The sequence below is a fragment of the Acipenser ruthenus genome, chromosome 4, assembly GCF_902713425.1.
Source record: "Acipenser ruthenus chromosome 4, fAciRut3.2 maternal haplotype, whole genome shotgun sequence".
Lineage (NCBI taxonomy): Eukaryota > Metazoa > Chordata > Actinopteri > Acipenseriformes > Acipenseridae > Acipenser > Acipenser ruthenus.
Window position 1 is genome coordinate 11467768 of NC_081192.1, and position 21547 is coordinate 11489314.

The window sequence follows — 21547 nt, forward strand, 5'->3', positions numbered from 1 at the left end:
CTGTGAAGTAAATATTTTGTTGTGGAATGATAAATTAAGTCTTTCTGATGCTCAAGTCTGTTCTGTGGTTTATTGAACACTAACATCACTAACACTAGTTGTAGAACCATTAACCATTATTTTAACTGTCATGTGTTCTTTTTTATTGAAAGGGTGATTCTGGCATCAATGGACTTCCTGGAAATGAAGGCCCTGTGGTATAATTACTTCATTTTCTCTTAGTGTTTTTATATTTTTTGGCCAGGTTGGCATTATAAATGAAAATCTATTCTCAACGGAATTGTCTTTTGGTTTATTTATTTATTTATTTATTTATTTTGGTTTATTTTGATTTAAATGTGTTTTATAATTTTTCCACCAAAGGAATTGCTCTGTTTTATGGAATCAAAAATCCTTGTGATAGCAGGCCCTATTCTCAAAACATTTTAAGGGCTTTTATGAGAGTTGTGATTTGACTAATGATCTTACCCTCTCTTAAATAGTTGAAAAAGATTTTATGAACCACAACCTTGATTTAATGTGTCAAAAAGGGGTTTAAAAAAAACAGTCCTTAAGAAAAACAGCCCTAATGTCGTCCATGTTTCAGATTTATAATCTTTATAAATATCTGTTGCCTCCACTTCTGAAATGACCAAACATTTCCTCTTGGCCCCACTAGTCTTTTCCTGCTCATTAAGAATCTGTATGCATTTGACAAATATTCTATTCAAATCATACAGTTTAAAATGTCATTTTTATATTTCTTACAGGGCAGACCTGGTTTTAAGGGTAATAAGGTAAGTTGCATAGCACGTGCAGGAAGCATATATAACTGTACAATAATTTTTGTTGTGTGTAAAAAAAATTTAAAAAAAAACATTCATGAAACATTCAGTTCATATAAATATAGTACAGCATGGTATTTAAAATATCCTTGATGAATCATCCAGCACCAGTTTGCTGTGATTAACATCTTTTCAGTGAATTGTATTTTGATTACCACTCTGCATTCAAAAAGCAATTCTTGCATCTCTAATGAGTTTGTTCATCACTGTCCTCTTGAATTAGTGATGTGCTGATGAGTAACATGTGTCGTCTTTTAGGGTGAAAGAGGTGAATGTGGGGCTCCTGGAACAAAAGGAGATAGGGTAAGTCACAACATTTTTCTAAATATCTTTTTCTTTTTAAGTTTAAGTTCTACATAATATAATAATGTTCTGAGGTTTCATGTGGGAATAAATATTCACAACCCTTCCATATGGGGGGTAATTGGTGTTCATGTGGTGTAATACAAAAAAAAACTCTCTCGCCTTTTACTGACCTTCATTAGTTCCCATGATTTCGATATATAAAAACACAATTTATTTTCTAATTATTTTACTTAACCACTGAAATTGGTATCTCCTTTAAATGTGATCTCTTAATCAATATATATTGACTTTATACAGGGTCCTGAAGGACCACCTGCACCAAGGGGACCCAGAGGAGAGAAAGTATGTTTTTTATTGCTTAGTAAAACATGACAGCATTTTACATTCATAGCATGTTTAATTTCTTACTACTTAATATGCTAGCATGTGTATTCACTAGTGGTGTTTCTGCATAGACATAGCTCTTGTGTCATGCTTTCTAACTATTCCAGCAAAAACGTCCAGGTAAGAGATTTACTACTATTACAATGTAAATTAACTGAAGTGTGCCTTTAAGGGGTAGATGTATTAAAGTGTTGCGGCTGTCACAATAGTCACAAACGAGTTGGAAGTCTCGGGTGAAATGTACTAAACATGCGCAATGCTGTTAGCCTTTTTAGGGAATGCTTTGCAGTTCAACCTTAGATGAATATGTAATTATGAGCGTTCCTGCATACATTTGCAAAAAGGGGGTGGAGATAAGGGTTCACAAATATTATAATGAGATGTACTAAAGCTGCAGACAATTGCGACACTTACAATTGCATCAATTTGTTCAGAACTTCTGAAAGTGGCATTTCCCAGTCCGCTTTTTCTCGTGCGTTGCCAGTTGTGTTCAATGCATTTTTGAGTACCTAATTTTCACTAAAGTCAGGGTGTACTTACAAGCCTTGAAAACAAATTTCTATGACATTTCTGGTTTTCCCAGCATGTTGGGAGCAATAGACTGCACACATGTGCCACTAACCCCTCCAGCTCATTCTGAGCATCTTTATAGGTCCATGATCTATTGGGTGTTAATTGTCTAGGCTACTAAGTATGCCAAGTTAAAAAATAATAATTAAAATAAAATAATTTTAAATTTCAATTTAAAATAATCTTTTATTTGCATCCAGCAGCATGATTTATTTTGTGTTACCAGTAGGCTAAAGTAAAAAGAAAGTGCGCTAGGTATTCATTTGATTTTACTACTGTACTGTGTACTGTATAGGCCTACTGTACAGATTTATATTTTTACATAATGCAATGTGTAGCCTTCCCAAAACAAATTAGTGTTATTTCAGCGCAATGATTTATATTTAAAATTCATCAAGAACTGTAAATGTATGTGTGTGCGATTTTATTGTATTGTTTTTAAACCCGACACCACCTTATGTCGGACAAACATGTCTGGTTTAGCGAGGGGCTACTGTAGATTATGAAAAGCTTTTTGGAGATGACGGTTGGGGCCCCACTATAGAATCTGATGGGATTAAACTGCCTTTCATCTTTTATATATTTAACACTATTAAAATAGGTAAAATTAATATGGAACAGAATGCATTGTACAGAGGACATCTACATTTAACAAAAACAATATTATTTTGGTATAGACGTTTTCCTTCGGGCACACTCTGCTGCAGCAAAACCACAACTCAACTCCCGCTGTTTATTTGAACAATGTCGCACTGCTCTTGCAATGTATGCTAGAGATCTCGCTAAGAAGACACAACAAATATTTAAATTAGTATATTGCGGTTAACATATTTTCTCTTAGTACCTATGAAAAAATGTATAGTTTACTGTCGCAATGAAAATGCAAAATGCGGTATGTTTGTGCTGCGACTGGCTCATCTTAGTACATCTACCCCTAAGTCTGTTTTCCAAAAATCTATGGTAGGATTCAAGTAGCACTTGAGAACTTGCATGGTGTGGTCGTATGTGTTCTGACAGTGGAGTGGGAGTGTATTGTACCCTTCCAAGTCCACCTCATAACTAACCCAGGGCAAAACAAACCCTTTTTATATAATCCTCTGTTGAGGGGCTTAGCTACAGAATTCAAAAATAATAATAATCATACATGTACATTTTTTATAGCTGGGCATTTAATTGACATAACAATGATTTTAGTGACTCAATGTTGTGACATCTTTTACATCAAACACTAGCATTAGTATTGTGAATTTCCCATTATTTTTAGTTCAAGCTATGAATAGTTCATCAGTAAAGCCATGTCTAAAAGCCATGTTACAGTAAAATATTTTTCTTCTGGTTGTATCAAATCTTGTTCCACCCTAAATAATTTGCCAGTTATTAAACCTTTGCACCTCAGAACCATCAGGTTTATATGAAAAATGTCACAAAAATGTAGGGATAATTCAGCGGAAAAATAATAAGATCCAGACGTGTTCAAATTTGTTGGTACCCTTACAGCTCATTGAAATAATGCTTCATTCCTCCTGAAAAGTGATGAAATTAAAAGCTATTTTATCATGTATACTTGCATGCCTTTGGTATGTCATAGAATAAAGCAAAGAAGCTGTGAAAAGAGATGAGTTATTGCTTATTCTACAAAGATATTCTAAAATGGCCTGGACACATTTGTTGGTACCCCTTAGAAAAGATAATAAATAATTGGATTATAGTGATATTTCAAACTAATTAGTTTCTTTAATTAGTATCACACATGTCTCCAATCTTGTAATCAGTCATTCAGCCTATTTAAATGGAGAAAAGTAGTCACTGTGCTGTTTGGTATCATTGTGTGCACCACACTGAACATGGACCAGAGAAAGCAAAGGAGAGAGTTGTCTGAGGAGATCAGAAAGAAAATAATAGACAAGCATGGTAAAGGTAAAGGCTACAAGACCATCTCCAAGCAGCTTGATGTTCCTGTGACAACAGTTGCAAATATTATTAAGAAGTTTAAGGTCAATGGAACTGTAGCCAACCTCCCTGGGCGCGGCCGCAAGAGGAAAATCGACCCCAGATTGAACAGAAGGATAGTGCGAATGGTAGAAAAAGAACCAAGGATAACTGCCAAAGAGATACAAGCTGAACTCCAAGGTGAAGGTACGTCAGTTTCTGATCGCACCATCCGTCGCTTTTTGAGCAAAAGTGGGCTCCATGGAAGAAGACCCAAGAGGACTCCACTTTTGAAAGAAAAACATAAAAAAGCCAGACTGAAATTTGCTAAAATGCATATTGACAAGCCACAATCCTTCTGGGAGAATGTCCTTTGGACAGATGAGTCAAAACTGGAGCCTTTTGGCATGTCACATCAGCTCTATGTTCATAGACGAAAAAATGAAGCTTTCAAAGAAAAGAACACCATACCTATAGTGAAACATGGAGGAGGCTCGGTTATGTTTTGGGGCTGCTTTGCTGCGCCTGGCACAGGGTGCCTTGAATCTGCGCAGGGCACAATGAAATCTCAAGACTATCAAGGCATTCTGGAGCGAAACGTACTGCCCAGTGTCAGAAAGCTCTGTCTCAGTCGCAGGTCATGGGTCCTCCAACAGGATAATGACCCAAAACACACAGCTAAAAGCACCCAAGAATGGATAAGAACAAAACATTGGACTATTCTGAAGTGGCCTTCTATGAGTCCTGATCTGAATCCTATCGAACATCTATGGAAAGAGCTGAAACTTGCAGTCTGGAGAAGGCACCCATCAAACCTGAGACAGCTGGAGCAGTTTGCTCAGGAAGAGTGGGCCAACCTACCTGTTAACAGGTGCAGAAGTCTCATTGAGAGCTACAGAAAACGTTTGATTGCAGTGATTGCCTCTAAAGGTTGTGCAACAAAATATTAGGTTAGTGGTCCCATCAATTTTGTCCATGCCATTTTCATTTGTTTTATTATTTACAATATTATGTTGAATAAAAAATCAAAAGCAAAGTCTGATTTCTATTAAATATGGAATAAACAATGGTGGATGCCAATTACTTTTGTCAGTTTCAAGTTATTTCAGAGAAAATTGTGCATTCTTCGTTTTTTGTGGAGGGGTACCAACAAATTTGAGCACGTCTGTATGTACAGTAAGTATTCATAACATTACACTCAACTTTCAAGCAGACAGTAGGAATTTTAAGCTTAATTAAACAGGAAGCTGACCTAATAGAGAGTTTAAATTTAAAGTAAGTACACAAACCAAATCATGTTAAAATGCATATTGAGTTTGAGCAGCGTCACAAAGGTGCAGTTATGGACTGTGAAACCAGGCTTGTATGTAATTCTGCTCTAGCGTGCAGATCAAAAGCAGTGAATTGAAGCTTGCAGTAAATGATTCTTTTTTTAAAGCAGACTTTGTCCTATAGGATTAGTGCTGGGACAGAACTGCTTAATCGTTCTTTACTTCTTGAGTTGAATGCCCAATGCGCTGGCATAGTGACAGTCATTTTTTTAATGAAAGGGCTATAAATTCAATGAGCATGCTCTGAAAGAACCAGTATACAGGGATTATATTTAGGCCTTTTTGTATTTGCTACAACCGTAATGTCAATTTTAATGTATTTCCAGTTATGTTTCCTAGTTTAGACTCACTTTCAAGGCACCATTTTAAATGTGCTTATATACTGTGCAAGAGATTGCTATTCTTATTTTTTACTTATACAATGCATGTTTTGTTTGCTGTTTTTAATGCCTTAAAAGTCAAATGTATAATACAGACATTTTAATTTTAGATTTTACTTTGTTTACTATTTGTCACATTCTTTTATGTTTTATCATCATTTGAAATGTAACTGAACATGTTCAACTACTCAGTTGTTTTAAAATATATAATGTTATGAACTTTTGTATTGTTTTTTGATGACTGGGTGAGTGCTGCAGAACAAGGATAGTATTGCATTTGGTGGTTGAGGGGTATTATCATGCAACTTGTCATGCCAATGATATGTGCAAAATAACAATCAGAATATGATATTGCTCTCATTTGAGCTGCTGTTTTGTTCATAGGGTTTAATTGGACCTACAGGTGACCAAGGCCCTCAAGGAAACCCTGGACCTAAAGTAAGGAATAATTATAATTAATTTACATTAGATAGGAAAATCTATCAGTTTAAATGCCAATTTGTTGACACTTCTTTATCACAGTGACTGTATCAGGAGTGTGTCGCTCTTCGGTTCCAACAGCTACATGGCATACATAACTAAAGGTTTAAATTTTACTTCAATTGAATTTTCATTTTCAAAGTAAAACTTCTGTAAAAGTTATTTTTTTGTTGTAGTTAGCATAACTTTTTTGGTATTTTTTTTCTTTATGAATTTGCATTACTTACAAATATGTTGTCATCATTTTCTTTTGTTTTGGGGTTTTTTTACTTGTTCTTTCTCGTTTTTAATTGTCGTTAAATGTTTTTATTGTTTGTGGTTTGCACAATGCCGAATTTCAACAGGAATAAAACAAGGGATTTAGGAGCTCCCGAGTGGCGCATCTGGTAAAGGCGCTCCGCGTGGAGTGCAAGATGCACTGTATAGCCTGGACATCGCTGGTTCAAGTCCAGGATATTCCACAGCCGACAGTGAACGGGAGCTCCCAGGGGGGAGGGAGGGTTAGGTTGGCCAGGGTGTCCTTGGCTCACCGCGCACCAGCAACCCCTGTAGTCTGGCCGGGCGCCTGCAGGCTTGCCTGTAAGCTGCCCGAGAGCTGCGTTGTCCTCCGACACTGTAGCTCTTGGGTGGCTGCATGGTGAGTCCGCAGTGTGAAAAAAAGCGGTCGGCTGACAGCACACGCTTCGGAGGACAGCCTGTATCCGTCTTCGCCCTCCCGAGGTGGTGGCGGTGAGCTGAGCTTAAAAAAATAATTGGCCATTCCAAATTGGGAGAAAATAATAAAAATATTTGGCAACGACTAAATTAAAAAAAAGGGATTTAAAGGGGTTGTCATCTTTAAAAAGAGACATTTCAGTTTTGGTTAGAACAGGGACATTTTAAAAGCCGAATAATCCTTGATTTATAGCTTGTGGGTTGGCATGCTGTTTGATCTCAATGAACTGCTGTTCCCTCAACTGTTCTGTACACAAGCTAAAACAAAATGTGGCATCTCATCTGAGGAGGGGAATCTTGGACTAAGATGTTTAAACAAGGAACTCCCAAGAAATGATGACAGATTTATGTGAAATTTTGAAGAGGCTACTCATATATAATTGAGAGTGGGAGGAACAAAGAACAAATAACTATTATAGCATTCCTGCATACAGTTCAGTACTATACAATTCATTTATCTATGGCCAGACTAAGACCTGTTTTTCTCGGTACGCTTAATAATAAAATACAAATATACAGAGAAGAAATACAGAAAACCTCTTTGTTTTACATACTGTACAGCAAGGCTGTGGAGAGTTAGAAATCCATAATCTCATCCAATGTATTGAGTTTTATGACTTCCTGACACATTCAGATCTCTTTCCATAGCCAGAACATTAGAAAGTTCTGACCGTGGGATAATCCTGCCCACATGATGGACTGTATCCAGTTTTTTCTGAGTGCCTAGTACAAAAGTAGTATTGTTGAAAGTGCAGCTGTCAAGTAAAGAAGAATATGCTGATGAAAAATGCATTAAAGCTTGCACACATTTTATTCAGTGGAGACTCCTTAGAGGAGGCAAGGGAGGCAGAGCCTCCTCAACTTTTCAAAGAAAAAAAATATATATATGTTAAATAAAATAAAATACAATTATTGGCTAAAATTTGAGAAAAAGTACTTTTCCATTAAACACAGTAGTACCAAATTGCGTGATCTGAACACAGATTTTAATTGGAGGAACCACCCACATCCTCCAGCCCCCTGCTGAAGCACTACTATAATACACTGAGTATTAGTGTTGATTGAAACTGCATCTTTTCGTTTTGCATTGCATCAACGGTAAACAAAGAGAAGGAGATGTGATACCTTTTATTTGACTAACCTAAATAATAATTAATCACAAGCTTTCGAGACCTCAAGGTCTCTTCTTCGGGTGAGGTCTCGAAAGTTTATGATTAATTATTATTTAGTTAGTCCAATAAAAGGTATCACATCTCTGGGGGCTCCGAAGTGGCGCATCCAGTAAAGGCGCTCCGTGTGGAGTGGAGGATGTGCCCTATAGTCTGGACGTCATGAGTTCAAGTCCAGGCTATTCCTTTGCCGACCGAGGACGGGAGCTTCCAGAGGGCGCGGCGCGGCACCGCCCTGGGGGGGGGAGGGTTAGGTCGGCCAGGGTGTCCTCGGCTCACTGCGCACCAGCGACCCCTGTAGCTGCCCAAGAGCTGCATTGTCCTCCGATGCTGTAGCTCTTGGGTGGCTGCATGGTGATTCCGCAGTGTGAAAAAAAGCAGTTGGCTGACGGCACACGCTTCGGAGGACAGCGTGTGTTCGTCTTTGCCCTCCTGAGTCAACATAGGGGTGGTAGTGGTGAGCTGAGCCTAAAAATAATTGGCCATTCCAAATTGGGGAGAAAATAATAAATAATAATTGGCAATGACTAAATTAAAAGAAAAAGGTATCACATCTCCTTCTCTTTGTCCATCATCTCTGGACTAATACAGCTACCATTTCAGGAGGCTGTTTAGTCCAGTGGTTAAAGAAAAGGGCTTATAACCAGGAGATCCCCGGTTCAAATCCCACCTCAGCCACTGACTCATTGTGTGACCCTGAGCAAGTTACTTAACGTCCTTGTGCTCCGTCTTTCGGGCGAGACATTGTTGTAAGTGACTCTGCAGCTGATGCATAGTTCACACACCCTTGTCTCTGTAATTCGCCTTGGATAAAGGCATCTGCTAAATAAATAAATAATAATAAATAATAATAATCTATCATCAACGGTAAGAAACACAATATATTTTGTTATTGTTTTATTTTGGTGCATGTCTTGTGCAGGCGGTAAATGTAAAATGGAGGATAACACAGTTGTTTGGCTGATTAAGACTCCATTTGCCATGCTAGATTATACTGAAAAATCTAAGATAAAATCTGAAGGGAGGAAACAACCAAAAATTGAAATTGCTGATAAGAACAGGTTATTTCATAATGGTTGGTATGACAGAGTGGATTGGCTGACTGGAGGTGTAGCAAATAACCATCTTTATTGCTGGTCTTTATATACTTTTCAGTAACTCTGCGGGCGCATGATCAGGGTATGACTTTATTGATTAAAAAAATCTGGATTGGGCTATAAAGCGTCACAGCAAGTCAAGAGACCATATCAGTTGTGAAGTTAAACTGTGAAAGTGAAAAATACTATTTATCCACCAAAGAAAGGAAGAAGCAGGGAATTCTGTGTCTTCTCTCTGTCAGCGCTGTTAGTCACACAGACGACACTGTGGGAGCACTGTTTCTGTTTGTTTTTTTAATTACTTTGGGGCGGAGTTTTTCCATCAGCCGCCTTTGCTTCAAGATACAACTGAGTAATGTACCTTGCTCCAAAGTTTGTCTGAATTGCTTCATTTATATTAAATAGATATGTTTAAGAACATAAGAAAGGTTACAAACAAGAGGAGGCCATTCGGCCCATCTTGGTCGTTCAGTTGTTAGTAGTTTTGACCCCAATCTCATAAAGCAGCTGCATAGATTCCTTCTTGAATTTCAGTGGTATTTATAATGCACATTTGTATTGCCTGCGTGCAGTACCTTTCACCTTTCTATATTAAATGTTATTTAACATGTGTCTTCTCAGTTCTGAATGTTGTCTAGATCATTTTGAATGACCTTTGCTGCTTCAACAGTGTTTGCCACTCCTATTTGTGTCATCTGCAAATTTAACAAGTTTGTTTACTATACCTGAATCTAAGTCATTAATGTAGATTAGGAAGAACAGAGGACCTAATACTGATCCCTCTGGTACACTGGTTACCTCACTCCATTTTGAGGCTTCTCCTCTAATCAGTACTTTCTGTTTTCTACATGTTAACCACTCCCTAATCCATGTGCATGCATTTCCTTGAATCCCTACTGCGTTCAGTTTGAGAATTAATCTTTTATGCGGGACTTCACAGTGAAAAACAGCTATTTATTTGTGCTGCAAATAATAGTAACTGGCCTTACACAACAATGTGTATGGCACAGTTAAAACCCACAGGGTTCAGTCCCGAAATAATAATGACACACACTATACACATACACAGTCACTAATTCCAACAGTGAGTGCTTCTAGTGCAAATGGTGAATTATACAGCAACAGTGAAACAGTAGTGCAGTGTAGTCCAGGTTTGATGCTGGCTGATTAGTGACAGCTCCCAGATTTAGTCTTTTATTAATTACATGACAATTAATAGACAGATACAACATGAAAAACACTCATGGTTACTTTTGGCTGGTACCGTCCTTTACAGGTCTTTTCACAACTATAACAAAGAAACAGATCGCTCGGCCACATCCCCTGATATACCCTCAGTCACACCCCCTTCGGTAGCGAGTGCATTCACGTGTCCTCCAGTCCATGACTGACACATCGCCTACTGCATTAAGGTGATGACTTCTGGTATCGTTACTCTGCACCCTTTATGGATGTCCGACTTCCGACTGACCCTGGAATGAACTGTCAAACCATCCAGTCCGGGGCACACTGTTCCTGTTATACCGTGCCCTCTCAGGTCAGGAGTGAGATTGTTGACAAGGATTCATTCGCTCTCTATCACAGTCTGTAGTTACCTGGTTCGGTGTTGTCTGCCTTTTTGTGGATCGGTGTTATGTTTCCAATTCTCCAGTCTGTCGGTACAACCCCTGTGTCAAGAGACTTTTGTAGGGCTGTGTCCGAAGGTTCATTCGCTAACCAAGGATTCAAAGGTGGTTTTAAACCTTCGAAGGTTCGTCAGACGGGTTCACGCACTGTATCTTATTCAGTAATGTGTTCCGAACCTTTGAAGGTCAAAATGTACCCTTCATTGCAGCCCTAGACTGTTGCATGATCTTAGTTAGCGGTTTGTAAATAACTTTATTTGATTACTATTGGGAGGATCTCATCCGGCCCAGGGTATTTGTTTATTTTAAGAGCTCCTAGTCCCTCCTAACTCCTAACTTGATTTTTGTCCGAGTCTCCCCTGCTTTAACAACTTTGTTTAGAAAATATTTTATGTTAAAATGACGTGGTCTTGAAATCTAAATGCTCTATTCATGTTGTATTTGAAACATATGTTGGCAGTGTGTAACAGTTAAGATTATTAGAATAAATTTCTGTGGACTACTGTTTTCTTTTTTCTGCTGGCTGGTGGAGAAAATGCGATTAACAGCTTTGAATTGGGACAAAATGTTAAGAAGATATAAAAAGTGTTGTCAGTCAGAATAGACTAATAAGATTCTTCTGCTGCTGGTGGCTTAAAGACCTCTGCTTTTTTTCTGCCTCCTGATTTTTTTTGACCACCTGCCGCCACTGATAGGATTTCATCTTATAACAAGGGTTGTGCAGAGAACCCATTTCTCACACTCTGAAACCAATACTCACTCAGATTTTACTCGGATTACGTCATTGGAAGCGAGCAGGACTGAAATCGGAAGTGCAGTCAAGGGCAGTCAAGATGCATCTCTGCCCCTGATTTTTATCCAGAAAGTGATCACACACAGTAGTTTATTAGTTATAATTGATTGTAAGGTAAGTGGTACTGTATAACATTTGCCATTCAAATTACCGCACACGATAGATAACCCTTACTGCCGCAGCAACTTGTGTCATGAGAAGTTGGAAGCAGAGAATTGGAGCTCTGAATGCTGAAAGATTTAAAGGTCAAATGTTGCTTGTTGTATGATGTCCTGCCAAGCAGAGTGGGAAACACAGAGAAATACAATTCTAAAATGTTAATTATAAATGTCTACTTTGTGGTGTGATTATATGAAGCCATGTGAAGTGAGGAGTTGTATACTCAAACAATGCTATTGCATGACAGCCAACCCATCCTATAGACCCTTTCTCAAAGTAGTATAATCTTTGATATGATTTGGATTAAATGTTGTACAAATGTACAGATATGATAACAAAAGTATATATATATATATATATATATATATATATATATATATATATATATATATATATATATATATATATATATATATATATATATAGTAACAGACTCACCACACACAGGTTCGTGCCCCTTTAAAATTACGACCCAATACACAGAAGTGGAGTTTTTAAGCATGGTTGCGCTACTTTTAATTAAACACAAAAACAAACAAAAACACAAAATAAACACCTAGCTCCTCTTGGAGCGCTTACTACACAGGTTAGTCCCTCACTAACTTGCAGGACGGCTAAGCCGTTTACCTGACATCACAAACACAAACAAACTTCGCAGGTCTCCAGCACTTACTTTTCTATGACTGCTCGGAAGCAGAGCACCTCTCTTCTGTTTCCTTCTACTCAGCAGCCTCGAGTCAACTGTCTGCTCTCTTTAAATACCCTGCACCTGGCTCTAATTTACAATAATAGCCAGGTGCAGGGGATCATTACTAATAAAACAATTAACAAACAATAAAACAATTAAATTAAACAAAAGCAAATTAACAAAAAGGTGCCTGCGCACATACGCTACACAGGGAGGATTTTAACCCCCCTCCCTGCTATCTTACAATATATATATATATATATATATATAATTACTGTCAGGCCATGTAGCTGTCAGGACCTCTTCTATATCACTGATTACTGACTGAAAATTGAAATTTTCACAGGTTTTCATACAGGTAAGTATATAAAGGATATAAATGACAAATCTTGGTGTCCTAATAAATTTGCACACTATTGTACGGCTTGGTGGTCCACTATGAAGGGCCTGCTTGTAACAAGAATGTATAGAAAGTCACATGTTTGAAATACAAAAGACTTCTGGTTTTACAAGCCCTGATTAGAACTGATCTTGGACTGTCTTGCCTTACCACTCAGATGAGCTGGTCCAAGGTTAGTGCTAATGAGGGTCTTGAAACAGTACAAAGAGTGCATCCTGTTCAGTAATTCAAATTGAGGTGGAACAATCCCAGTAAGTAGTACTGGATAACACTGAGAGGCACAAATGTCTGTCTTTCCTTTCTAGGGGGATCGTGGTCCAACTGGTGCCTCTGGCCCCCCCGGCGATAATGGTATTGGATTTCCTGGGTCAAAGGTGAATAGTTGAAATACTGTGAACGCCTGAGATAGTGAGTGATGTGCTTGACACAATAAAATGCAGTCTTCTAGTGTACTGAACGCCTTTTCAGTTACCTTTGTGGCTGGAAGTAAATGTTGAGGAAACTGACACGTTTGTGCAATAGAAGCAGCAAGGCTATGCAGTTGCAATAGAAGCAGCAAGGCTATGCAGTTGCAATAGAAGCAGCAAGGCTATGCAGTTATCAAAAATACTAGTATCATCTATTTTTGACACCATTTTAAACTAATTTGCACTTCATTATTATTTGTTGTTAAGCACTGTACTGAAGTACTGGGTCATTTTTAGCTTTTCAGAAGGATTATTATAGTTATTGTATTCATTTTACATTCCTGTTTGGCACTGTTTGTATTTGCAGGGGGACAAAGGTTCACAGGGGAGACCTGGGCCTACTGGTCCAATAGGCATTGGGGAACCAGGACTACCAGTAAGTATACATTTTGACCCAAGAGGCTTGGATGACCATTTCTCTTTGGGTAAATATATTCAAGACATCACCTTAGTGGATGAAAAAATGTCCAGGCAAAACGCACACTTCCACAATTTGTCATAGATGAAGAGATTCTGGTTGAATAATATTTAATCAGCTATTTTTATCACCTGGGGGTATATAGTAGTGGTGCTGGGCACATGTTTTTTTGCATATATCTAAAGACCCGCTTTTCATGTTGTGATTAAACTTGCTGCGGACCACCCTTAGTGTATTGTTTAGTGTATCTTAATATAGGGTACTGGTATATGGAACATACCTGTCCTGCTGACTGGCTGTATGTCACACTAATTGTAGTTTTGCAATATATATTTTGTATATATTTGCATATATCTAGAGAACAGTCTCTGCAAGCAGCTTTGATATATTTATTCAGGTTTCGGGTCTTAAAGAGGTTGGGGAGCAGTGTGGAGTAGTGGTTAGGGCTCTGGACTCTTGACCGGAGGGTTGTGGGTTCAATCCCTGGTGGGGACACTGCTGCTGTACCCTTGAGCAAGGTACTTTACCTACATTGCTCCAGTAAAAACCCAACTGTATGAATGGGTAATTGTATGTAAAAATAATATGATATCTTGTAACAATTGTAAGTCGCCCTGGATAAGGGCGTCTGCTAAGAAATAAATAATAATAATAATACCCATTCAGTAATGCTAACATTTCGTACTTCAAAGGGAACCCAATTTCACACAGATATGTTGAGGCAAAGTGAACAAGTACTTCAACGGCTGTTTGTGACAATTCAGTGACTCTTTTTGAATTGAGAGCCAGAACTGATCAGCAGGCATAACTTTGAAATTATCTCTCAAAACAGTCACCAGCAATGGCAATCAAATTCTCTTTTAGACTCACAGCAATCTTGGCCTTTGCTACAAACCCAGACAAAATCCTGCAATTCATCTGCCTCACTTTTGGGGAAAATATACTCTGAATTGCGTGAAAAGCCCAGACAAATGCTTCACTATCACATCTTTAACTTCCAGGACCAACATTCCAAAATCCATAATGAAGACGACAGTGTCGGGAGCCTAGTTACATCTTGCATCACACAGCTACTCCAAAGCAAAAGTTTTTTGGGAAAAGCACTGTACTTTTTCCTGTGCGCTGAAAATGTTACAGTTCTTACCTTGCAAAGAAAGGTTAAGTTCATTGAGCTTGTCAAATGTGTCAGCCAAATATCCCAGTAAAACTTGAAAGCGCTGGTCGAGTGTTGGTGAAGTGGGGAGTGAGAGTTTTCATCAAAAACATATGACACGCCTCCCTGTGACAGCCATCAAACTTCTGTATGAAGCAAAAGCTGCAAATTCCCATCTCTTCACATTGCACTGAGAAAAGTTGTGCGTTCAGTGGTCGAGCTTGAAGTTAACTGTTTTTGCCTCACTGCTTCAACAAGCTGCTCTTCAATGTCTTCTGCCATATCAGCAATTCTGCAGCTAATCGTGTTGTCAGAGTGAAATGAGACTTAACTGATCAGCAACTTTCCTTCCACATACTATCAATGTCATTTCAATCGCTGCTGGCAGCACAAGATCTTCCCCAATCGTATGAGGTTTTTGACTTCTTGCTAATTGGTAGGAGACAGCATACAATGCTTCAAGTGTTTTGGTAGGTGTAGCGCTGCTTTCTTCGACTAACCTGCTCTGTCCTTTGAGTTGAAAGAGCTTTCGTTCGAAAATGTTTGGTCTTCAGATGGCTTTTTAGTTTGTTTGCTTTCACGCTAGCATTGGCAAGAACATCCGCACAAACAACACATTGTGGTCGCTGATGTTCGTCAGAACCAAGACATGTAAATCCCAAGTCCAAGTAAGAGGGTTGGTATTTCCTGTTATTTTTTTGCCCGGCTTTACCTGCTCCTTCATCTGGATCAATGTCCTCAGTTTTAAGTTTGAAAAAATGCTCCATTCTTTCTATTGTTTGCTGGCTAACATTAACACAACTGATCGCTAGCAAAAAACAAGTAACATCTAAGTCACATTCATGTCTAGAGATGGGACATTTACACAAGCATCTTTTGCTTTTTGCAACCAGCAGAGTAAATTGTTTCAAGAGTAAAGCAACACTCCAAGGTTTTCTCAAAACATTTCTAATTCTGGTTGATGGCTCTTATCTGGGGAAATATTCACCTTCATGTTGTTTAGAACTACAGTTGCCAATAAGTGAAAGTTCTGGTAAAGTTTGCAGTTTTGTCTTTTATTTTTACAAAAACAATACATCTAATATTATGCTATGACTTAATTTTGTAATCTGGTTATTTTGCAGTTTTACTCCGTGAGATTTTTGGTCAAAATAAAAGTGCATTCTCAAAATATTATTTTCATTTATTCCTTAAAACAAAAACGTTGCTACTTAGGTTGTTTTGCTGAAACCATTATTATTGTTAGTATATTATGATTAAATACCTCTTCTATTTTAATTTATATGTTAATTAGGGTCCTCCAGCTCCTCCAGGGATACAGGGGAGCATAGGACCTCCGGGAGAAGGACTTCCTGGTGCAAAGGTCAGATATTGTTTTACACTATAGAACCTGGGCACAGGAGTTACTTGAGCTTAAATAAAATTAAAAGTCTACTACAAGACTCCCTACACTTGCCCTAAAATACACAACTGTGATGGGGTGTCACTAATTTATGGGGGCTTAGAATACAATTCTAAGAGGATACAATACATAACATTTACAAACTATCATTTGCCGATACAGGTAGTGGACAAAAAAAATGGAAACACCTGGGTAAATGAGGGACATGAAGTATATTGAAAGCAAGGACTTCCACACAGGTGTGGCTCATGCGTTAATTAAGCAAATAACATCCCAGCATGCTTAGGGTCATGTATAAAAATGCTGGACAGGCCTGGTTGCCTATAATTATGGCTAGCATGGCGACAAGAGGGGACCTCAGTGACTTTGAAAGAAGGGTGATTGTTGGAGCGCGTTTGGCAGGAACTTCAGTGACCAAGGCAGCTCAACTTGCTGATGTTTCACGAGCAACGGTGTCTAAGGTGATGTCGGCATGGAACTCCGAGGGAAATACATCATCAGCAAAGGACAACAGTGGGTGGAAGCGCATACTCCAGGATCGTGATATCCGTGCATTAATTCAAAGTGCAGATTTCAACCTGGGGCGTGAGCACAGAGCAGGATACCATAGTGGCCCAACGCCCTATTAAGTGACTTCACAATTGTGTTTCCATTTTTTTGTCCACTACCTGTATGTTGTACTTTATAGAACTGACATTGGCAAGTTCTGCATTGGTTGTTTTTTTCAGGGGGACAGAGGGTACGAAGGACCTAGAGGAATGCGTGGCTTACCAGGGCTGGGGATTAAGGGTGAGAAGGTAAAAATATCTACTTTTTTAAATAAAAAAATGTGTTTAATTGTTCTTTCTCATTACAAGTTGTTTTTATTTGCTGGTCTGTTTCTCTGCAGGGTGATTTTGGACCTTCTGGGCTTCCTGGACCAGTTGGCTTTCCAGGAAATGGGATTCAGGGAGAAAAGGTGAACTACACTGTTATATTGGCACCAGTGTTTTAAGCTGTTGTTTAGCAAACACTACAAGGGTGCTGATTGACTAACAAGCTTTTCATCTGTTCAAATTATCTTTAATATTTGATGTTACGCTTGCTTCTTTCATGTCATCCCAACAGCTAAACAGTGGCAGATCTAAATGCCTCCATTGTATAAACTGGTAATTGTACTTACTTTTAAAGACAAAAATACACTTCAGACTCACACACTGGTAGTTTTGTTTAACCAATGGCAGAATTCAGATTTGCCACCACTTAGTTCCATTGAATAGACCCATTTATCAAAGCGTATATTCAAATGTTGTGATTTATCAACCCGATTCAATTGGCTTTTTTCTGGGGAACAGCATTTCATGAAGATATATATTTATACAATAACCAGTACACATGGAGCATTTTAAAATCAGTCAGGAATCCACCAGCAACAGGTACCATGCTATGCAAGTTCTATATATCATTCATATAATACATAAGTTCAGGTTTTTCTTTTTTTTTTTTTTTTTTTTATACATTTAGTTGTTGCCAGTTATTTTTATTATTTTTCTCCCAATTTGGAATGGCCAATTATTTTTATTATGCTCAGCTCACCGCTACCACCCCTGCGCTGACTCGGGAGGGTGAAGACAAACACACACTGTCCTCCGAAGCGTGTGCCGTCAGCCGACTGCTTTTTTTCACACTGCGGACTCACCATGCAGCCACCCAAGAGTTACAGCGTCGGAGGACAACGCAGCTCTCGGGCAGCTTACAGGCAAACCCGCAGGCGCCCGGCCAGACTACAGGGGTCGCTGGTACGCGGTGAGCCAACGACACCCTGGCCGACCTAACCCTCCCTAAATATTTACTCTAACTCTAATATTTACATTCAAAATGCTAAAAGGGACAGCTCATAATATGTTGCTGACATATATATATATATATTTTTTTGTTTTAGGGTGACCAAGGCCCTGTAGGCCCAACTGGTCCAAGAGGGCCATCAGGAATAGGATTAAGTGGCCCAAAAGTAAGTGCACGGTTCAGATAATTAACACGGTGCAAAGACCTGGTCACATTCATTCTGTAATATGTTTTATTCTATATCTAATGTTTTTAATATACCCTATAAAAGTTTACCATATTTGCAGTTACCACACTTTTTCTAAGCTTACTGCATATTGTGCTTTACTATACTGTTCCTTACTATGCTTGCGTAAGCTTTACATTTCATTCACTAAAAATAATTACACTGCAATACTTTTAACATGGTATAAATGGTGAATGGTTTTATGTGTAAGGCATATTTGGTTAAAACAGTTATAACATTAGTAATATTATCACTGGTCAGTGTAGATAAGTGTTGTTACATCATCACATGCTTGTTTTTTTCTGTCAAGGAGCGCTAAAGGCTAAGGGTACTTACAATTTTGTAAGTCCCACTGTCTGATTTGGCTGAATACATTACATGATTTATAGTAATCTAATTTAGCAGTGGATCCACTGCCATTAATAATGTGTTTACATTAAAACTGCCTCTGGACCTATATGCGCCCGCGTAGTCTCAGAACTAAAGTGTGTGACCTTATATTGTCATATCTTTAACTGAGAAATATTTAATACAAAGCAGCATGTTAAAATACAATTAACGATGTATTAACAGTATAAAAATGTAAGTGCCCCTTAAAGTAAAAACCTTTCATTAAAAAAAAAAAACAATAATAAAGTGTGTAGAAGAGAAGGTGGTTAATAAATGAAAACATCTTTCATAACATTTTTTTTCTCTGCTGCTTATCATCATTACAGTGTCTTGCCAGTAAAAGTGTAACTTTGAGGATTCAAGTTGTATTACTTTGTGAATGCCTTGGCTTGCAGACAAACAAGGAAGATGTTCCCATTTATAAATTCTGTTTATTTTACTCATGATAAAAAGTCCTACTGATTTGTCAACGCAGGGCTTCTCACCTCACTAGCAGTGCATTCACAATAGACCTAAAGTTTCAACAGACTGAGTTTCCTTGCACAGCATACATGCACGCATCAGCACACACAACGGTGACGATGCTGGCTCCAGGGATCAACTGAAGTATGGCCTCCCTAGCACCTCAGCAAGGCAATCGTCTGGCTTGGGCTTTGTAGGGCACCACAGGAGTCATCAGGTGGGCACCTCCCGTCTCTGGTGTTTCGACGACTAGCCCACCACACCTCAGGAAAGCTCAACAGTGATGCTGGCATCCCAGCACCACTCTCTTCTATCCCCCGCCCAACTTAGCCCAGTTTACTTACCTTAGCCATCCATTCCTTCTCATTGATGTTAACTTCATTCATTACCTCTCTTTTGAGCTACTAATTTCCTCCTCACCCAGAGCCATTTGCTACTTCTCTCTGCCTCCTCGGATAGAGCCTTGTATACGCCACAGTCCCTGTCCACTGAATCTAATATCTGAGAAGCTGGGTCCTAGAGTGCGAGAGAATCCCCAACAACCCACCTCTGTTCCACCTCAGCTGCTAACTCCGCATACCAGAGATTTGTCTTCTCGTATACCTCATGCACGGAATCCTCCCAATACATTGTTGGCTCCACCAGGAGAACAAGGCATGCTGAGACTGACCACAGGACAATGTCAGGTCGAAGGGTAGTTGTAGCAATCTTGGGTATGAAAATAAGGAGCTGGCCAACATGTGCCTGCATTCTCCAATCTCTAGCAGGCTCCCATTGTCCCAGATAAATCTTAGTTCTTATAACCTTTCTTGTGGCTTGCTATCCTGGACGGAGGAATGTCATTATCTGTGGACCAGCTGTTGCTGATAGTGGGAGCGAGCTGTTGATCTTATTAAGTCTTTCTTCCAGTGCCAATGCCAAGCATCGCAGTACCTGGTCATGATGCCAAGTGAAGTGACCCTGGTTCAGAGCCACCTTACATCCTGCAGGAATGTGCTTAGGGCTAGCTGGTGATGAACTCAAAGAACATGCAGGTTTCTCTCCTACCCACACATTCATGGTTCTGCATGGACCTGATTAGGAAGCTGATCCTCCTCTGTTCCAATGCCCACAGGTCTCGCCAGCCAATCTTACGCTGTTCCACATTCTCCCCTCTCATCCATTCTCCCCGCTAGCCTGGGACAACACCTTGACACACCTCATCCTCTCCTCCTGCTTTTGTACTTCAGTGACTACCAACTTCCTCCTTTAAACCTGCCCGGTAGTGCACTACTGTCGATCCTCTTCAGCCCTTGCACTGCCTGCTGTCTCACTACTTTTTCTTACATGGTTAAATAAAAGTTCACACAATGGACAGCAGAGTGGAGTAGTGGTTAGGGCTCTGGACTCTTGACCGGAGGGTTGTGGGTTCAATCCCCAGTGGGGGACACTGCTGTTGTACCCTTGAGCAAGGTACTTTACCTAGATTGCTCCAGTAAAAACCCAACTGTATAAATGGGTAATTGTATGTAAAAATAATGTGATATCTGTATAATGTGATATCTTGTAACAATTGTAAGTCGCCCTGGATAAGGGCGTCTGCTAAGAAATAAATAATAATAATAATAATGGAGATATAAACCAATTTAAAGTAATTGTAGCTTAACAAATTATTATTTGTTTTATTTTAGCAGACGCCTTTATCCAAGGCAACTTACAGAGACTAGGATGTGTGAACTATGCATCAGCTGCAGAGTCACTTACAACAACGTCTCCACAATTGTCAAAGAATGGTCTGCAAACGAATGTTAAGGCTTTAATAAAAAATAAAAAATCCTAGAACATGAAATAAAGCCATTTAATAGGCAAATTAAGATACAGATCAGTGCATTTAAACAAAGTAATTGAAAACTAAACATGAATAAAAGATGCCTTTATTTAGAAATGTATATTTAAGAATCACATACTGGCTAACTTTTTAAGTACTTTAAAGCATAACTACATAAATAAATAAAGGACTGTGTACAGTACAATGTGAATAGTATGTTCTGAGTTATACAGTGTTATCACAGTCAATGCTTTTTAGTTGTTTAGATTCTTCCTGAAAACCAGCAGATGGCAAGCTGCTGCTAGAAAGATACACTTAAGAAATAGAAAGCTGGAACTGAATAAAATGGCTTTGCAAAATGAAACAATTACCACCTCTGCTTTATAACTATTATACCAAATCACTGACAAAACCGGAATTATAAAGTACAGATTTTCTTTTTTTTTTTGTCTACTCTTCTGTGCTGCAGAGCACAGGGGAGTATTTTTTTTTCTAATTACTATCATGAAAAGAGAACAGAGAAATGAGTTTAGCTTTCAAAAGCCCTGA

At 38.7% G+C, this 21547-nt stretch overlaps 1 protein-coding gene across 4 annotated transcripts in view; it reads left to right on the top strand.

The window, feature by feature from the left end:
- LOC117399663 (collagen alpha-1(XXVIII) chain-like) overlaps positions 1-21547 on the top strand; it is a 60586-nt gene that overhangs the window by 12282 nt on the left and 26757 nt on the right. For all 4 annotated transcript variants that reach the window (XM_059022002.1, XM_059022004.1, XM_059022003.1 and 1 more), the window contains 11 exons: positions 153-197; positions 750-776; positions 1083-1127; positions 1428-1472; positions 6109-6162; positions 13155-13223; positions 13624-13692; positions 16182-16250; positions 17018-17086; positions 17179-17247; positions 18211-18279. In XM_059022002.1, coding sequence (XP_058877985.1) covers positions 153-197; positions 750-776; positions 1083-1127; positions 1428-1472; positions 6109-6162; positions 13155-13223; positions 13624-13692; positions 16182-16250; positions 17018-17086; positions 17179-17247; positions 18211-18279 — 630 coding nt within the window. The remainder of the gene's footprint in view (positions 1-152; positions 198-749; positions 777-1082; positions 1128-1427; positions 1473-6108; positions 6163-13154; positions 13224-13623; positions 13693-16181; positions 16251-17017; positions 17087-17178; positions 17248-18210; positions 18280-21547) is intronic.